The 19,315-nt window shown below is 48.0% G+C and overlaps 1 protein-coding gene across 1 annotated transcript in view; it reads left to right on the plus strand.

Moving 5' to 3' along the window:
- Nucleotides 1–12,103: 12,103 nt before the first annotated feature.
- The window catches only part of HIBADH (3-hydroxyisobutyrate dehydrogenase), a 110,261-nt gene continuing 103,049 nt past the window's right edge, over nt 12,104–19,315 (plus strand). Inside the window, exons 1-2 of the mRNA XM_066584752.1 lie at nt 12,104–12,231; nt 16,992–17,149. Of these exons, the coding sequence (XP_066440849.1) occupies nt 12,159–12,231; nt 16,992–17,149 (231 nt within the window). The 5' untranslated portion in view covers nt 12,104–12,158. The remainder of the gene's footprint in view (nt 12,232–16,991; nt 17,150–19,315) is intronic.

Here is a 19,315-nt window from a genome sequence, read left to right on the forward strand (position 1 = left end):
CACTGGGGTGTGACCTGGCAGTGCCACAAGGTTTTTTTTTCTATTCCTTGAACTCTTTGTTTGCGCAAACCATTCCTGAATAATCTTAGTAGTGTGGCAGGGCACATTATCCTGCTGGAAGAGACTATTACGCTTAGGGAATACTGCTGCCAATGTATAGGTGGGTGGTACGTGTGGGAGTACCGTCCACATGAATGCCCGAACCCGAGCTTTCCCAGTAGAACATTGTCCAGGGTATCATGTTGCCTTCATCAACTTGCCTTCTTCCCATGGTACATCCTGGTGCCATCCCTTCCCCAGGTAAGCGACCCACAATGCACTTTGCTTTGTTACCTTCCCATCGTAGCCAGCAATAACTGTTTCAGCAATTTGCCATCACAATCTTGTAAGAATCTCTCGGAGCCTTACACATTCTTCTTGCTTCCAACACAACAACATGAAGAACTGCGTAGTACGCAGCAAATACGCATGTAACATGCATATATAATGCGTATATTATGTACCCATAGACTATAATGGTGCCTAAGGTTCGGTTCACACGAATGAATTTGTATTGTGTATTATGCGCAATGTACGTTGGCATAATGAAAGTACATTGGTTTTCATTGTTCTCTTCGCACTTGCGTATATTTATGCTTGTAAAAAAGGACACTGTATGTTCTATTTTACCACCTATTTTTTATGCATGTTGCTAGGAGACCTGCGAAAAAAGTTCTAAAAAAAACCCCCAAAAAACAGAAAGCCAGTGCCTGACGGCGTGCGTAAAATACGCTTTACATGCACAGGCATATGCGACAAAAAATGCAACAATACGTGGGGATACGCGATTCCCTATGCAAGTAAAACGCTACAAATTATATGCAGTGTTTTACAATACGGTCGTGCTAGCCCGGCTTAATAGACGCCAACGTAAAAATGTAGGTTTGAATACCCAATGCAAATCCATGGGGTTCTTAGCCATGCGTATTACGCTTGTGTGAGCCCTAACTGCCGCAGTGTGTATATATAATTTACACAACTCCCATTAGTTTCGGCTGACAGTAAAACCTAAGCGGTGGTCTCGTACATCGGCCTAGGCTACGTCATGGGGCTTTGCTGTAGAATGTCTACATAGTCTGCAGAAGGGACCTGTTAGAAATCGCTCCCAGCGTAAGAATTACACCTGCTTCACTCCAAGAAATAAAGGATGTTTTCTGTACTGCTTTCTGTCCAGTTAAACTAGAGCAATAAACTGCTCATAAGTCTGTCACATGTTATTGCCGTCTTCAGACTGATGAGAATGTTTGGCTTTAACTATTCCAGGAGCGGAAGTCAGGACAAGCATATTGTGCACAAAGACCATAAAGCCTAATGCTAATCAGCACTCCGGAGACAGACCGTAGCCTGTGCTTTGTAGCCGCAGATCACAGGACTACAAGGACTCATTCAATCCTGTTAAGTTGCTTTCACACGAGCCTATTACGGGGGCATTTTTGCGCCTTACTACAGACGAGTTTCCCGGGCCAGACCACTGGTCTACTGGCCAAATTCACGGCATCATAGCTGGTACTGAGCTCTGGTCCACACAGCAGACTTTGTGGGATTTGGGTTGTCATAGTGGCGTCAAGCCATCTACCGATGGAGCTGATGGTTCTTCAATCAAGTGCCGAGTAATACCGGGCTCACGTGGGCGGTTTGATTCCACATGCGGGAGGCCCACCGTAGATTCCGGCTGTGAGCCCAGCCAGCAACGCTGTGTTTCCTGTAATGCGGATGACCGCTGCCACTCGCTGTCGCTCATGCACAGGACAGATTTTTTTATTTTCATGCTTGTATTTCCTGCGCCATCGCTTAGCAATGACGCGGGTACCCGCTGCCTATACGCAATGTTAATTGACTTCAATGGAGGCCGTCCGCGTGAAATCCGGGGCAAAATGGAGCATGCTGTAATTTTTCCTCCGCAATTCATATCCACGAGTGTGAGCGAAAAAGCAAATTTACATGCTTTTCAATGACTTCGTCTTGTCGCGAATTCTCTGCGTGAACGCTAATCACGGATTCCGGAATTGGAATCCGCCCATGTGAGCCCGGCCTAAGAGTGTTCCCGGCAGTAAAAAGAATGTGGCAGGTACTTTATGTTGTCCTCACTGAGGGCAGTATAAAGTAGTGAGAAACGCGCTGATTCCAGCGGTCTGACACTCATGGGACAATGTTGCGTAGTGTCGAGCACTTACATTGCTCATGAGGAGCATCTAACCCCATTTGTTGTGATTGACACTTTTCTCGGTATGCAGTGTAATAGCAAAAATAGTGTCAATCACAGCAGTTGGTTGGGATGAGCAGTGCCTTATCGATAAGCTGGACCTATCTCTCATTGGGTACTGCGGCTCGAATATGTAAGTGCTTCGACACTACGCAGCATTGCCCTATGAGTGATGTTTGTCACTACTTTATGCTGCAATCAGTGAGGGCAGCATAATGTATCTGGCAAGTTCCTTTAATGGGGTTAACAAATGGGGAGTACCGTTAAAAAAACAAAAAACCAAGGAGTGCCTCTTTAACCCATTAAGGACCAAAACCGTTAAGAAACAGCGCTTGGTCCTCGGTTTTAATCCCAGCCAATAGTAAAAATACAGCCTGGGATTAAGGCATCTGCTCCTGCAATCTATCAGGAGCAGGTTGGGTCCTCAGCTGTCAGACACAGCTGAAGACCTGAAGGAGAAGACAGAAGCAGTATTTAACCAATTTTGCCTTTTTTTCTGGGCTACATAGCTCCCAATGAGTGCCATGTAGTGAATAGAGAAAGCGGAAGTGGTGCTTCCACTATTAAACCCGGTGATCACATGATCGACTGGTGCACCATGGCATGTCAGAGCTGTAGGGTCCTAGCAGACCCAGATCGCCTCTGTTAGTGATTATTGTCACTACAGGCGTATGTTTTCCCCTGTAACTGGGGCTCCTATGGATGCTGCTCCTAGGCATGCCGCAGGTAGTGGAAAAGTGTGAAATTGAATAAGAATTACAGTGTGAATGACCTCCAGAGGTCTGATGTGACATCATGGGGGACACAGATGTAAACAAAAAATTGTTACGAAAATAGGTTAAAAAAATACAGAATAAATTAAAAATATAAAAATTAAAAAGAAAATGACCCACTGACGACTCCAGCCTAAACGACATCCGTCCTGCAATCGGAGACTATACAAATTATAGATCAAATTGTCTAGAACAAAACAGGAAACCCATTTCCTGTACTTTATTTTAGGGTAAATATACTATTTTAAAAATAAACAGCTAGAAATTTAAAAAGAGGGAAAAAAATCTGTGAAAAAGTCCTATTTAAAAAAGTCCAATTTGTGACGGGAAATGCAGCAAAAATAATTGTGATAGCTGAAGAAATAAAATAGGGCGATAAAACCACCACATGGATAAAATCCCTAAAAGGGGTTTGGTCCCTTAGGACCGAAACACCCTGGCAGAGCGGACAATTCCTATCGGCAGTGTGGGGTTCATGCTGATTCTAGTAAAATTGGCTGATTTGGGCACAGTGTGGCACTATTTGGTTACTGTAACAACCTACACTCTAATCTTCCTATGTTAGACACACGTGAAAACACAAGGTACCTTTAACACATTTGAGGAAAAAACTGGGCATTTTGTAACTTTTCTTGAAGGGGTTTTCTGAGTTATTTATAGGTTTGGACCGACACACCCAAACTATATGAAATAAATATACTCAATATGGCACCGTGGCATCTGACAGGTAACGTCACCTGGCCAGAAGGCCCGGTTACATTCTGTACATACGTCTTCTAATGTAGAAGCCCCCAGCAGGTTTACGGGATGTCAGCGACGTCCCTGTCCGGCCTTCTATTGGCTGCAGCAGTCATGTGGGTAAGCAAGGAGTAGGAGATATTTTGTTTTTTTATGTCCACGGCATCCCCCACTGCCTCCAATAACTCGGACAACCCCTTTAAATATTTATGCAGGCTTTCTTTGCACTGCATGAGCAAGAAATGCAGGTTTTATTTAATTCAAAGGGGTTTTCCAACTTAAAAGGTTGTATACAAAACTGAAAACTCCTGTATGCACCAGGTTTGTGGGTAAAATGCCTTATTAACCCATTAAGGACCAAAAGCTGTAAATATACAGCGCTTGGTCCTGGGTTTTCATTTCAGCCGATAGTAAAAAATATGGTGGGGGGGGGGATAAAAGCCCCTGATTCTGCAATCAAGCAGAAGCAGGTTGGGAACCCAAAGGAGAAGGCAGGAAAGGTTTTTAACCCCTTCTGCCTTCTCCTTTCCCAAGTACATAGCACTCAATGAGCGCTATGTACTAAAAAGTGAAAGTAAAAGTGTTTCTTCCACTACATGAGATGGCGGTCACGTGACCGCCGGGATTCCCTGACACAGCAGAGCTACAGGGTCCTAGAAGACCCTGATCAGCTCTGCCAGTGACTATTATCACTACAGGGGATATATTACCCTGTAACTGGGGCTCCTATGGATGCCTCAGTACAGTGGGAAAGTGCCAAATTAAAAAACAAACAAACGTGTGGATGTCCCCCAGAGGTCTTATATGACCTCATGGGGAACATAGATAGTAAAAAAAATAATTACATAGATAAGTAAAACAGAATTACAGAATACAATAAAAACATATACATAAAAAAGAAAATAACCCGACGCCAATTAAAACCATCGCTGTATGCGCCCTCTAATCCAAAACCATACATATTATATATCAAAATCTCTGAAACAAAATGAGAAACCCGTTCCTGTACTTTATTTTAGCATAAATATACTAATTAAAAAAAATATTTATAAATGTTAAAAAAATCTTTTTTTTTTTTACTTTTTGCATTCAATAAAACTGAAAAACGTAAAAAAACGTCAGTGAAAAAGAGGTTAAAAAAATAGCCTTTATAGGTCATGGAAAAAAACACAGCAAAAATAGTTTTGGTGGCTGAAGGAAAAAAAAATAGGGCAGTAAAACCGCCACATGGGTAAAATCTAGAGTTGAGCGAACGTACTCTGTCGAGCTTGATGCTCGTTCGAGTATTAGTGTACTCGATGGTGCTCGTTCGAGTAACGCCGCGTTCGACCCCGCCCCAGTTTTTGACCCCTCCCCACCGCGACGCAGCTCGCGTCAATGGCAAATTTTTGGGCAGCAGAGAGAGACAGAGACATGAACCAAGAAAAAAAAAAAAAAGCTCAGGACCCGGCGTCCCACATACACAAATTCTCGAGTCTCCCATTGTAGCCAATGGGGTTCATTACTCGAGTAGGGCTCTCGAATTTTACGAAAAGCTCGACTCGAATAACGCAGACCCGAGCATTTGGGTACTCGCTCATCTTTAGTAAAATCCCTAAAAAGTGTCTGGCCCTTAAGGTACAACACAGCCTGGTGCTTAAGGGGTTAAAGAGGTTTTCTGGGATCATGTTACAAATAATCTAGCCCCAAAATAGATCACAGTGGGGAACAAAAAAATAAATGTTTCCATGTTGCCTGGAATTTTAGACCCTATTCTGGATATTTTTGTGCTGCTGATTCTAAGGGCTCCCACACACTTGCAATTGCGTTTTTTGTTAACGCGATTGTCAATTGGACTTTCTATTGTCAAAAAACGCAATGCAACGCACGCAACTGCGTTTTTGGTGCGTTGTGTTGCATTTTTAACATTAGAAAGTCCCATTGACAATCGCGTTAACAAAAAACGCAATCGTAAGTGTGTGGGAGCCCTAAAAATAGCATCTATTTCGTTGTAGGAGTTCTAGTTTTTGAGATCCTCCTGATGTCATTATCTATTTCTGTTATATTTCTTTATCTTCCCGCCAGCATCTGCTTACTATTAGTACATATGATACATATCGCCACCACTGAGCATCACACTTGGTTGGATGATACAATGTGTAAAGACATTGAAGAAAAAGAGAAGGTGTTTTTGGCTACAAATGTCAGAAATGTCCTGCAATGAGCCTGGAGAAGATAAAAGTAGGTAAATTCAATGGACCACAAACCTAAAAAAACGCAGCGATATCGCGATTGCAAGTGTCAAGGCACCCTGATGAGGCCGCTCTCACACAGCCCATTTTTCACAGCTGTAAAACACCACCATTGATTCCCATGAGGCTTCTCAGTTGAGCGGTCGCGTGTGGAGTTTCTATTACCGTTATCCCACCATCTTTATATGTAGTGGCCCAGAATTAGTGGGGCCCCTCCATAATGTTATATGTCTGTCTCGTGTCATTGTCTTGTCAGTGTCTTATGTGTAGTATGCATCAGATTTATGTGTATTGCACTTCTGCAGGATTGAATGGGTTAATGTCTAGGTTATGTCTGGAAAATGTATCATCGTGTAAGTCATGTGACTATGTTTTATATATTTGTATGTGTTTGGGAGAAGAAAAGGAGAAGGCTGCAAGTTAGAGAGTTAGCAAGTCTTTCTGAAAAGAGTCAGTGAGTGAGCCACACAGACACTGATCAGTCTGTGTGAGGAGAGAATGGAGAAAGCCAAGTGATTCCCTTCTGCTTGGCCTGGTTCCAGTCTACCCAGAACATGCCGGTGCTACCACTAAGTGCTGAGAAAGAGAAGGACTACTGCTTGGCGAGAGGAAGGCACAAGTAACCTTAGTGTTAACCGGTAAAGAGTGAGAGATTGTCGCTGGGAGTGGAATCACACAGATAACTTGGACTGTGGAGTTATCCAGACATCCCGAGAAATCCTCCCTGTTGCACCACTTTATCTTGTTGTATCTGTGCCAGCACTGTTGAAGTATCTTGAACGTTGCCAAGTTACAGTAAGCGGACATTACCGACTGTTCCTGATTTTGTTCAGAACGTTTTCCCTGTATGTGGACTACTTTATTCCATTGTCAAGTTTCATCCCAGAGGACAGAACTGTGGCATCATGTGTGACTAATGGACTACAGGTAACCTCCGGTTACTTTCCCTTTGATCTCACCCCCAGCAGTAACGTGGTCGGGCCCCAAGAAATGTACAGTATAGTTTCAAAATAAAGATATTTTAATACACAATATATTAAAGGGGTTGTCCCATGAAAGCACATTATTCCCAATTCTAATACTTGCTGACTGGTGGGGGTCTGATCGCTGGATCTGATCGCTGGGTCTAGTCCCCCACTGATCCTGTGACCTGGGAGAGTTCACAATGAAGGCAGTGGCCATCACACATTGAAATGAATGGAGTGACGGCTGCCTGCATTACGGGACGCTCCAGACCCCAGTTCTCCCCATGGATCAGCAAGTTATCCCCTATTCTGGGAATTATTATACATGAGCAATTTATGAAGGAGTCATTCAGACTTGGAGTTGGAAGTTTGACTTACTGACCCCACAGCTCTGGTATCTCCAGGCGATCATTCCAGGGACGCTCCGGATGGTAATACATTTCTCCTGCAGCAGCTGCCTTGTATAATATTACATTCTGGCCATTCACATAAAGGTAACAACGATAAAAAAGGGAGGGTGGAGCGAGACCCAGTGAGAGCGGAGAAAACGTTCTGGAGTAAAAAGTGTTTCAAATGATGGAGGTGCTGCCAACCTGATGACGCTTCACCAAGGTGGGCACAAGTATAGCGAAAAGAGTGTGGAAAATACTGGTGTGAAGGCGCAACACTCTAAGTTAGTTGAAAGTTAAGGTCCAAGACGCGATGATAGTGTAAGCACTTATTTTTTATTAAACATAATCAGCAAATGAAAACACGTTTCGAGGTCGAGCCCCTTCCTCAGTTCGGCTGGATTAAACACAAAAGGATGCCTGGGGTGACATAATTCTAAAGGTCTTTGGATGTGCCCGAGGTCCTGCATGTGGCAGGGAGACAGGGAGGAAAGAAGTGCTTCAGCTGCAGTTAGCTGTGCGGATTTACAGTACAAGCCCCGTGGAGGAGATTGCTGAAATTTCCTTTGCATAGAGTCAAAAATTTCCACAATTAAGCTGCAGCATTTTTGAAAAACTCTATTTCTTGTGATCATGTGTTTACACCAATTTGCAAGCGCTAGCCTTAAAAGGGTTATCCCCACAATCTAAAGTTATACCCTGTGGATAGGGGATAACTTCATGGTCAGTAGGGATCTCACCAATCCCAAGAATGGGGTCTCATGCCCCCTTCTTCTGATCACTGTGGGGTTGCTTCCCCCACCTGCAGTAACATTACATCGAATAGGATGATGCCCCAGTATGCATGGCCGCCACTCCATTCTTGTATTTGGCCATCTCCGGCACCATGCATGTATGACCACCGCTCCATTCAATCTCCTCCTCACCGCAGGGAGCATTGAAACTGGGTGTGGCAGGTGCGGGATGCCCCGGGTGCTATCGCTGAGGGGGGGGGGGGGGGGGGGTGGCAAAAACATTTTCAGCGCACTGGGTACCACGCTGACGGAGGACGAAAGGCCGGATCATGGTGAAGCTTGGGAGAAGGAGACGAGCTGAACTAGAAGGGGATAAGCGGCTCTTCACAGCAGGCAGTCAGCGCCGCTTATCCCCCGTCGTACAGTCCGTGGATCATGTGACAGTCTGCGTCCGTGTCCTACACATAAGCCTGCACCATGGAGACGTGAGCCGCTGGATGTACTGGAGGAGCTCCGCTGGTCACCAAGGGAGTGATGGCGGGACCATGGAAGCTGTCACCAAGTGGAGTTCGATGCTAATAGTGGACTGGGTGAAAGGTCAGTGTGTCCGAGGGGGGCGGCAATAGTGTGTCCGAGGGGGGCAGCAATAGTGTGTCCGAGGGGGGCAGCGTCTGGGGCAGCAGTGAGGGAACAGTAATAGCATGAAGGGGCAGTAATAGTGTCAGGGGTAGCGGTGAGGGGGCAGTAATAGTGTTAGAGGCAGCGGTGAGGGAACAGTAATAGCATGAAGGGGCAGTAATAGTGTCAGGGGCAGCGATAGAATGAGGGGGTACTAATAGAGTCAGGAGCAGCGGTGAGGTGGCACTAATATTGTGAAGGAGCAGTAATAGTGTGGGGGTAGTAATAGTGTCTGGAGCAGCGGTGAGGGGGCAGTAATAGTGTCGGGCAGTTGCGTAGGAAGCGGGGTGCGGCAGGTGCCATCACGGGAGGGTGACAAGAAAAAATTCTGCACCGGGTACCACCTGACCTTTCTACACCACTGCCCCCCTTCTTAGGATGTGGGTCTCACCAACCATAAAGTGATCTCCTACCCTATGGATAAGCCATAACTTCAGATTTTCAGATAACCCCTTTAAAGGGAACCTTTCAGCAGATTCTTGTAATGGAGTCCAAGCGCAACGCCATAGTACGCAGATCGCTGTATTCTACGTAGCGCTTCTGTTTGGTCTCATATAAAACCATAGCTGAGTAATTTGTGTTGAAGCTTCTCCGGCGCGGTATGTAAATGATGCAGAGCAGTCCAGTAGGGGTGCCGGCCCGTGTCTGCTCGCAGACCGTTTGTCACGCAAGTCCGACCCTCTAGGATTCTCAGGCATAACTCTGTAGGCGTCATCCACGAGGCTTCACTTTGCTCATCTGCGCAGCTGACGATATTGTGAGACTTGGCTGCGCTACGTGGATGATGCCTACAGCGTTACTATGGCTGAGAGTCCTAGAGGGTCGGACTTGGCTGATAAACAGGCTGCAGGCTGCATCATTTAAATACCGTGCAGGAGCGTATTTTTTTTTATACCTGTGATCGCATGAAGAAATACGCGGCATGTCCGATCTTGATGCATATTACGCACTGTAGAAGCCTATTGAAATCAATTGACGTGCGTAAATACGGAGGAAACCTGCATATTCGCTGCACACTTACGCACAAAACAATGCGATTTTGCTCACTTTTTTGCGTGCAAAAATATTTAGTGTTTTGCGCACGCGCAAACACACCGGACCGGGCAAAATATACAGGCGGAACTGCGTTTTGGTTGTGTAAATATTTAGAGTATTTACAAGGCTAAAATGCGCTTATGCACGAATAAATGGGCGTACACGTATTTGCACGTGCATCAATGTCATTTACTGTACTTTTTCCGCACCGATTGAAATGGCTATTCTAACGAGTTAGGCCGCTGTTTCACACCGACAATAAAATTGCGCGTTGTGAAAGTGAGTGAAACCGCAAAATTATGAAACCAATGATTTCCTTTCACTGACGTGATGTAGCATATTTCCCTATGAAGGCTTTGTTTTATCGCCTCGCACGAACTTGCGATTTTCGTGCGAGGCGATTTTAACCTTGGAAGGTCCTATTGTCTTTTTCGTGAGAAAAATGCACGCAAAAATTGCAAGCAGCAGCGATGTTTTTGCAAGAAAAATCAGCTCAGACGTCTCATGGGAAAACTGCAAAAAAATTGACGCAATTTTTTCGTAGCAACATCGTGATCGCCGGTGTGAAACTATCCTCTGGCCACTCTCACACAGGCGCTTCTTACCGTGGCGGTAATCGTGGGACAGTGCTGCCATTGATTTCAATAGAGCCTCGCAGACCTGCGCTCGAACATAACGTTTTGTAACGATTTTCAAGCGTCGTCTGCTCTATTCTGCCACGTTTTTGCACTTTTAATGCACTTCATAACCTGCATCCGAAAACAGCAGAATCACAGCAAAATACCGCGATCGAAATTGCGATGTTATGTGAGAGTGACATTGTGTTCTTTTTCCTGTGCATTTGCGCAATTTTCATTTGCGCATCCCTATTGACGTCTATGCGAATTTTGGGTGCGCAAGAAAATAGAGAATGCTTTTTTTTTTGCGCAAGCGTCTGGCACGGGACAATATGTGCCTGTGAATAGCTATTAAAAATCAATGGGCTCTATTCTCTGCGTACTGCTTCCGCAAATACGCCCGTGTGAAGGGAGGCTTAGTCCAGCGCCCTCAGCTGTAGCTCCCCCCTAGTCCGGCACCCCGCAGCTGAAGCTCCCCCCTAGTCCGGCGCCCCCCCCCCCCCCCCCCAGCTGAAGCTCCCCCCTAGTCCGGCGCCCCCCCCCCCCCCCCTCCCCAGCTGAAGCTCCCCCCTAGTCCGGCGCCCCGCAGCTGAAGCTCCCCCCTAGTCCGGCGCCCCGCAGCTGAAGCTCCCCCCTAGTCCGGCGCCCCGCAGCTGAAGCTCCCCCCTAGTCCGGCGCCCCGCAGCTGAAGCTCCCCTCTAGTCCGGCGCCCCGCAGCTGAAGCTCCCCTCTAGTCCGGCGCCCCCGCAGCTGAAGCTCCCCTCTAGTCCGGCGCCCCCGCAGCTGAAGCTCCCCTCTAGTCCGGCGCCCCCCAGCTGAAGCTCCCCCTAGTCCGGCGCCCCCCAGCTGCAGCTTCCCTCTAGTCCGGCGCCCCGCAGCTGAAGCTCCCCTCTAGTCCGGCGCCCCCGCAGCTGAAGCTCCCCTCTAGTCCGGCGCCCCCGCAGCTGAAGCTCCCCTCTAGTCCGGCGCCCCCCCAGCTGAAGCTCCCCTCTAGTCCGGCGCCCCCCCAGCTGAAGCTCCCCTCTAGTCCGGCGCCCCCCCAGCTGAAGCTTCCCTCTAGTCCGGCGCCCCCCAGCTGAAGCTTCCCTCTAGTCCGGCGCCCCCCAGCTGAAGCTTCCCTCTAGTCCGGCGCCCCCCAGCTGAAGCTTCCCTCTAGTCTGGCGCCCCCCCAGCTGAAGCTTCCCTCTAGTCCGGCGGCCCCCAGCTGAAGCTTCCCTCCAGTCCAGCACCCCCCAGCTCTAACTCCCTCCTAGTCCAGCGCCCCCCAGCTGAAGCTTCCCTCTAGTCCAGCGCCCCCCAGCTGGAGCTTCCCTCTAGTCCAGCGCCCCCCAGCTGGAGCTTCCCTCTAGTCCAGCGCCCCCAGCTGCAGCCCTCAGGGCGCCCAACAGCTCATGTTGTCAGGATTTGCTCAGTAATGCACCGGTAACGTCAGAGCTGCTGCTGAGGCTGCAGTCGGTAATCACTGCCCCGGGGGCAGAGGGGATCACGCCCCGTCCGCCTCCTCCAGGCCTGCACATAGAGCAGCCCGCTCCCCTCGCACAGCCCACCACCTGCCCTCCCGCCACAGCCAATCACGCTGCGGGGCGGAGCCCATAACACTGCAGCCGGGGGGTGTGGCAGCCCGCAGATCCCTAATTGGACGCGAGTATTGCTCTTAGCCTATGATTGGCTGGAAGAGTCGTCAGTCGTGCTGTTCTCTGACGTCACGCGTCGTCTAATCCCGGATCCTAGAAGTGGAGGTCAGCTGGGAGGAAGCATGGCAGCGCTGATGAGGAGGGCTGGCAGTGCCCTGCACGGCTCTCTCAGCAGGCATGCACTCCGGCCAGTGGGTAAGCCTGAGCCGGGCAGGACTTTGTATTAGATAACACAGCACCATAAGCATGTGCACCGTCCTGCCAGGAGTAGTAGCCGAGGAGCCTTGTGCTGCCCTCACACTTCTTCATCCCATCCTACCCTGCAGGGTCATCTGAGGTCACTTCATCCATAATGTCTAGTAATGTCCATAGTGTCATCACTTTCATGTCCCCTGGTCACCGGCATGAAGATTACGTCCCACCACTTCACCCGCCACCTTGTTTCTATGTCTCCTACAAACCCCATCCTTTTAGTTTGCCTTTCCCTACAAACGCCTTAGGGCTCGCGCACACCAATGTGTATTCTGTCCGTGCGCCATTCTTGTATTTCACGGATCCATATGGGCTGTCCGCACCGTCATGTGGTCATCCGTGACATGCACATGTTGTGTTTCAAAAAAACGGACGGAAATGTAGTGTTTTACAGACCCGTAGGCCATGATGGGTTAAACCCAGTCGGACAACGCTCATGTTTATCTACAAGATACGCGTTTCCGTGTGACTGAAAAGCAAAGCCGGTTACACTTTTTTGTCCGTCAAAAAAAAACAAAAAAAAAAAACTATATATATATATATATATTCCGCGCGGAGGGGCTCGATGGAAGTCAGTGGGTGCGGACGATCCGCAGTGCATCCGCAAATACAAGTATTTACGGATGCACTGCAGATTTCAAGGGTTAAGATCAATCAGGGAGAAGAAAAGGCTGGAAGGCGGGGCTTTGGATTCTTTTTTTCTGCGTGGATGATCCGCATGGGTAAACCGTTACACCCGCGATCTCCTGCAAATGGTTTCCACATTGAAGTCAATGGAAGCCGTCCAAACCACGGCCGGTCTGCAAGTAATATTGTGGGCAGATTGTGGATTCTGCGTCGTCCCTAGGAAAAAAAAAATCGATACCGCGCATGCCCAACGGTGAGCCGCTAGGTCTATCCACAATACAGATTACCCGGCGACAGACCAGGTACGTGCGGGCGCCGCTTCTGGCAGGGCCTGATGCTGCATGTGGAATCCAGCTCTGCAGTGTGCAGGGGGCCCTACAGGAGCTTCCAAATGCTGCATGGATGACCAGGGATGGGAAGAGAACTGGCTCTGCTTTACCCTTCTGTGGTCATCCTGGAAAAGAAAACTTGCAGCAGCCGTCCTGAAGACGGTTGCCCAGCAGGACGCTGCCCCTAGGAGTGCAGTGGCAGCTGGGAACGGGAGCACAGGGTAAGAACGCCATTGGGGGCGACAGTGACAGCGGGAGACGGGAGCAGAAATGCGAGTGCGGCTGCATCACAGGAAGCCCAACAAGGACAGTGTCAGTGGGGCCGTGGTTAGAGCGGTAGTGGCAGTGGGGGGCGGCAGTGGAGATGCGAGTGTCGCTGCATGAGAGGGAGGACAGTGAGGAACGGGAGCGGAGATATGAGGCTGGCTGGGACATTTATCAGCTGTCAGGGGAATGGCCAGTACATTTGTGTCTGGGGAGGTGTGTGTTCGGAAGCCTATCTGCAGCTGTGGCCATCACCTGCGCGTTCCCTGTAACGGAGCCTGACCAACCCATATCTGCACCCATAGTTCCAGTGGAGACATATGACACCAGTACCTACTCGGGATTGGTTCTCATTAGTAGATTGGTGGGGTACTGTCACCAGGGACCACCAACGATCAGTTGTTCTCTGGGCCGATCGAACTGATTCCTGCAAGAAGCAGGCAGCTCCGTTCTCACTGTAGTGGTCAGGCTTGGTATTGCGAACTAAAATTCCACTGAAATGAATTGGAACTTTGCGTGTAATACCAAGCCTGACCACTGCAGTGAGAACAGAGCTGTCTGCTTCCTGCAGGAATCCGCTCAGTACACAGGCGCATTGGTTTAGAGAAGAGCTGATCGGCTGGGGTCCTGGGCAATAGACTTGATTTTCGTGTTTCCTCTTCAAATATGCTGTCGTTTACAAGGGTTTTGCTATACAGCATGTGCTCGCTACTTGGCAATACTACATGTGCAGTATTCTGCTATTTTCCTCATTTGTTTTATGTTTTCACCATTGGGTTTCTTTTACTTCAAGCCCATAATGTTCCAAAACCCAACATCAGAGAAGTTACTCCTTCTATTAGCAAACTATACAAGTCCGTTCATAGTCCTCAATAGCTTGCCATGATATGGACGGCCTATAATCTGTTATTAGGCTGGAGAGACATCTTGAACTGGAATTTCCTATAGCTTCTATTTGGGTACCTTCAAGCTTGCGATCGCGATATCGCTGCATTTATATAACGCAAATGTCACGATTGCAAGTATGGAGGCCCCTTTACATGCAGACTTTGTAGCAGATTTTGCTGCAGATTTCAACCTATTCAGTGAAAATTCGCAATATAATTTAATAAGTGGATTCCACAGAAAGAATCGACCTGTGGATCTTGAAATCTCCACTGCAAGGCAATTTAGGCATAAGATTTCGATAACCTCTAGATGTTAACATCCTTGCTGGTACTGTTAGGGCCCTTACCCACTGGCGATAGGTTTTTAAGCAATTTGCGATGTGTTCACTCAAGCCTCGCTGCGATCCAAAAAAGCTGCGATATCGCCCATTGTTTTCAATGGGGCTAGAGCCCCATTGAAATCAATGGGAGAAGTTCGCACAGCCTTGGAATTCCCCATAGTGAGGACAGAGAGGGGGGCGGAGCTACAGGGGACCTCTTACATATCTTCCCATATTTGGAGAGATAGGGGCACAGCTAAAGGGCTTTCCCAGAGTTTCACCCTAGAGCGGGAGCAGGGCTAGAGGGATTCTCATAATGATTCAATCTCTGGCCAAGAGAGGGGGTGGGGCTAGCGGGATCTTTTAGCTGTGCCCCCTATCTCTCCAAATATGGGGAGATATGTAAGAGATCCCCTGTAGCTCCACACCCCTCTCTCTCTCTCTTGGCTATGGGGGATTCCAAGGCTGTGCGATCTTCTCCCATTGATTTCAATTGGCGTTGGATACGACTGGTTGCTTCCTTACAGTAATGTGCATGGGTCTACATGCTACATTGTTGAATTGTGAATTTAATGGATAGAATGTCTGCCTAAGTTAAATCGCCTTAGAGGGGTTGTACCAAGATTATACTTTTTTCCGCATCCACTGTCGTTCCCATGTCCCCCCTCCTCCTCCCTGTGGGGTCACTGCGCACCCCATGCAGTGAGGAATTGACTGAATGGAGCGCTGATTGCAGAAGCATGCTGCACTCCATTTGATTCCAGTGGGACTGCCGAGATACCTGAGCAGCAAGCACTCAGGTGTTTCCATCATCCCCATTGAAATGAATGGAATGCCAACCATGCATGCTTGGCCAGTGCTTGATTCCTTCTGACGTCATTGGGGGAGAAGAAGCCACCACTGCGGTGATAGGTAGGGGGGGAAACTGGACTCCTGTTCTTGAAATCGGCAGGGATCTCGGTGATAAGAACCCCCCACTGATCAGTAAGTTATCCCGTACCCTGTAGAAAGGGCAGCACTTGTAATTTTGGTACAACCCCTTTAGGCCTCATGTCCACGGGCAAAAGAAGAATTAAAATCCGCAGCGGATTTTAACTCTTCTCCCGCACGTGGATCCGCACCCCATAGAGATGCATTGACCACCCGCGGGTAGATAAATACCCGCGGATGGTCAATAAAAGTGATTTAAAAAAAATGGAGCATGAAAAAATCTGGACCATGCTCCATTTTCGTGCGGGTCTCCCGCGGGGACGGCTCCCACGGGCTTCTATTGAAGTCTATGGAAGCCGTCCGGATTGGCGGGAGACCTAAAATAGGAATTTAAAAGAATTAACTCACCCGCAGCGGACCGGGAAGGTCTTCTCTTCCTCACGCGACGTGCCGCCGGCGTGACGAGTTCATCCGCCGGCCGAAAAAGAAGATCCAGCCGTGAGAAAGAGAAGACCTTCCCGGTCCGCTGCGGGTGAGTTAATTCTTTTAAATTCCTATTTTAGCGCTCATGTCCGTGGGGCAGGAGGGACCCGCTCCGGATTCTACATGTAGAATCCGTAGCGGGCCTGATTTTCCCCGTGGACATGAGGCCTTAAGATGTACATCATGGTATCAAATGCTGGAGAGTGAGACTGGATAAGTAGCAAAAGTCTTTACACGTTCTTTTCTCAGTACCAACATAGAAGGGGTTCTTTACTGTAAGAGCAGTGGACTAAGAAACTCAGGATGTGGTGATCGGAACTCGCTAAAAGAGTACAAGAGGGGCCTGGACACCATTAGTGACTATAATATTACAAGTTCTAGTCATTGATTATTTCAAAAGACTCCTAGAAAGCTGCAGAGGTCCTTAATTTTGACCACTTGCATTTATTTTGCTACTAATGTTGGTTTGGGGCTCAAAGCATAGAAGGTTGTAGTAAAAATTGAATGCACCCAATGCCTACGTAGTCACAATTTTGTGCAATTTTTGTGTTTCCCAGTTATGATACATTTTCTCATGTCATAGAGACACGTTTAAAGCTATTACGTCAGTGGAGACTATTAACACAGAGGAAATCTTTAAGATGGCGACTTTTCATTGTAATGGTTGTTGGGATTCTCAACATATTGACCTCGCTGATAAAAAGTCCAGTATAAGTGCACAAGTAGGTCTGGAGGTGTAAATCCTCTAATGACGGCTTTGTTACCGTAGCTATTATTGGGTGTGAGTCTCTTATCATTTAATTTTGTTCTACTGACTGAAATCAGTGGTTTTACAAAGTAACTTCCTTACTTTCTTCTGTCAGTGTTTCGGTCCATGGCATCAAAAACTACTGTCGGATTCGTTGGACTTGGAAACATGGGTAATCCAATGGCAAAAAATCTTGTGAAGCATGGCTATCCAGTTATTGCATATGATGTCTTCCCAGAAGCCTGCAAAGAATTCCAGGATACTGGCGCACAGGTACATTCCTTCATCTAATTTTTTTATGTGGGTAGTGTGTATGTACAAGGTCCATATGTGATCAGCTTGTTCTACACAGTTAGTCAGCATCGGTACTGGTGCATCTTGTCTCCACCAGAAGAAAGGGTGGAGATATGGGTTGTCCAGGGGGAGTAATTGGGGAGGTCCACAACTACCGATTGGCTGATACACACATTCCTCCCCAGACGCAAAGTCACACCTGTATCTGACCTACTGGCATGTAAGCTCCGCGCTGGTCTCCCTTCTCCGCTCCAACTGCTCTGTCTGTGTTCCTGTGCCGGGCAGCGCTATCTGCTGCTGGGCCCGCTGTGACTCTCTCCCCGCTGTCCTTCCATCTCCACTCCCGACCTTGCTGTCACTTTACCTGCCAGTGTAGCATCATGTTCCCTCCGGCTTCCTGTCACTCTCCCCGACGTACTCACATCATTTCCTCTCCCGGCTCCTGTCATTTTGCCTGCCACTCTCCCTTCCTGCTCTGTCGTAGAAGTCTTCCCTGCTGTGACATGGCAGGATGGATGGAGGGGCCTGCACAGAATCCTGCACAGCTGTCGCTCTCCCTGGCGGTCTTCCTATCTCCACAGCACTTTTTCCTGCCGTCTGAAGCCAGAGCCGCTGTCTATCGGAGACTCTGTCAGTTTCCCTGTCCCCTGCCGGTTGTGAGAGCTGCTGTCTTCTGCCAGCGTAAAGGTACCCAATCGGCAGCTGTGGGCATTCCACAGCACTCCCCCAGGATATACCTATGTTTCCACCCATAGTTCCAGTGGAGACAAGATGCACCAGTACTGTCGGCATCTTGTCTTATCTTTTCCTAGAACGTTGTCGGGGGAGAGTCTACCAACTTCTTCAATGACTTTGCTCTTGACTTGCACCTTAGAAAAGCAGAATATATGTATTAGCAACTTGAGAAACATGATGGGGTAAACGGATTCTCATATTAAAACAAGTGTTCTTTTTGTAATAAGTTATGTAATATACTTCCTATATGAATTAACCCGTTAGTGACCGCCATTAAAAGGCATATGGGCTGTCACTAACTGTCTTTCTTCTGATGCAAGCGCCATAGGAGCAGCATCAGAAGTCCACAAAGGAGTAGTGGTGGATCAGCTGTCTTACGACAACCCGGCCCCAGCGTTAATGACCAGAGTTAGCTTTGATCTTGGATGTTTTAATTTCTTAGATGCCACGGTCGATGCCACTATGGCATCCAAAGGCTGTTTTACACTGAATGATAGTTTTAGATTCTCGCTGAATCATGGGAATCTGAATGTTAACCGTTTGCTGTAAATGCTGGCAGTGACCGAACGACGAATGATAATTTTGTTCATCATTCAGTTTTTGTAGGCATATAAAAACCAAACTATGATTGGCTTGTGTAGACAGGCCGTCATTCATCTATGAACAATGGCCTCTTTACTGTGACCAGAGCAATCTCCGGCCCGCTAGGCTTCCATTCCCTGTGCGATCCTCGCTCCTTTGTGAAAGCACAGGAATGATTATTGCTGGGATGACTGAAGCGCCCTACTGTCGTCAGTCGGAGGGGGGCGATGAATTGCTAGAACACTGGGAAGCCTAACGATGATGTCTGGGTCACGTCGGCGTTTAGCGCTGCGTTTCCTGTGCTTCGCTAAACGCTGTACAACTCACCCATTCATTTCAACGGGGCTGCTCACACAAGGCTGAAAACGTAGCGTCTTCAACGCAGCTCTTTGGACAGCGATGCATGTTCTGTTTTTGGCCGTATTTAGCTCTGTGTCACCCACTGAATTGAATAGACAGTGGTTTCAGCACTGCTGAAAACGCAACAAAAAGTGCTGCTGCGTTTTTGGCAGCGTTAACCACACACCGATTTTCAAGGGGGGGACTTGCAATATAAGCCCTACCCTGAAGATCAGTTCTAGCAGCTGCCGTCCGGGTCCCAGCCGCTGATCTCTGGCACTGCTCTGGGCTTTCCCTACACTGACATATTTATTTCTGTGGTTGGTTCTTTGTGCTGGCTCGATGCCCAATCACAGCCATACATTGACTGTCTCAGCCAATCAGAGTCAGCAAGCTCTGATTGGCTGAGACAGTCAATGAATGGCTGTGATTGGGCATCGAGCCAGCGCTGAGAACCAATCACGGCAATCTATTGCTGGAGGCGGGGTT

This window comes from Eleutherodactylus coqui, chromosome 12 (assembly GCF_035609145.1).
Source record: "Eleutherodactylus coqui strain aEleCoq1 chromosome 12, aEleCoq1.hap1, whole genome shotgun sequence".
Taxonomy (NCBI): domain Eukaryota; kingdom Metazoa; phylum Chordata; class Amphibia; order Anura; family Eleutherodactylidae; genus Eleutherodactylus; species Eleutherodactylus coqui.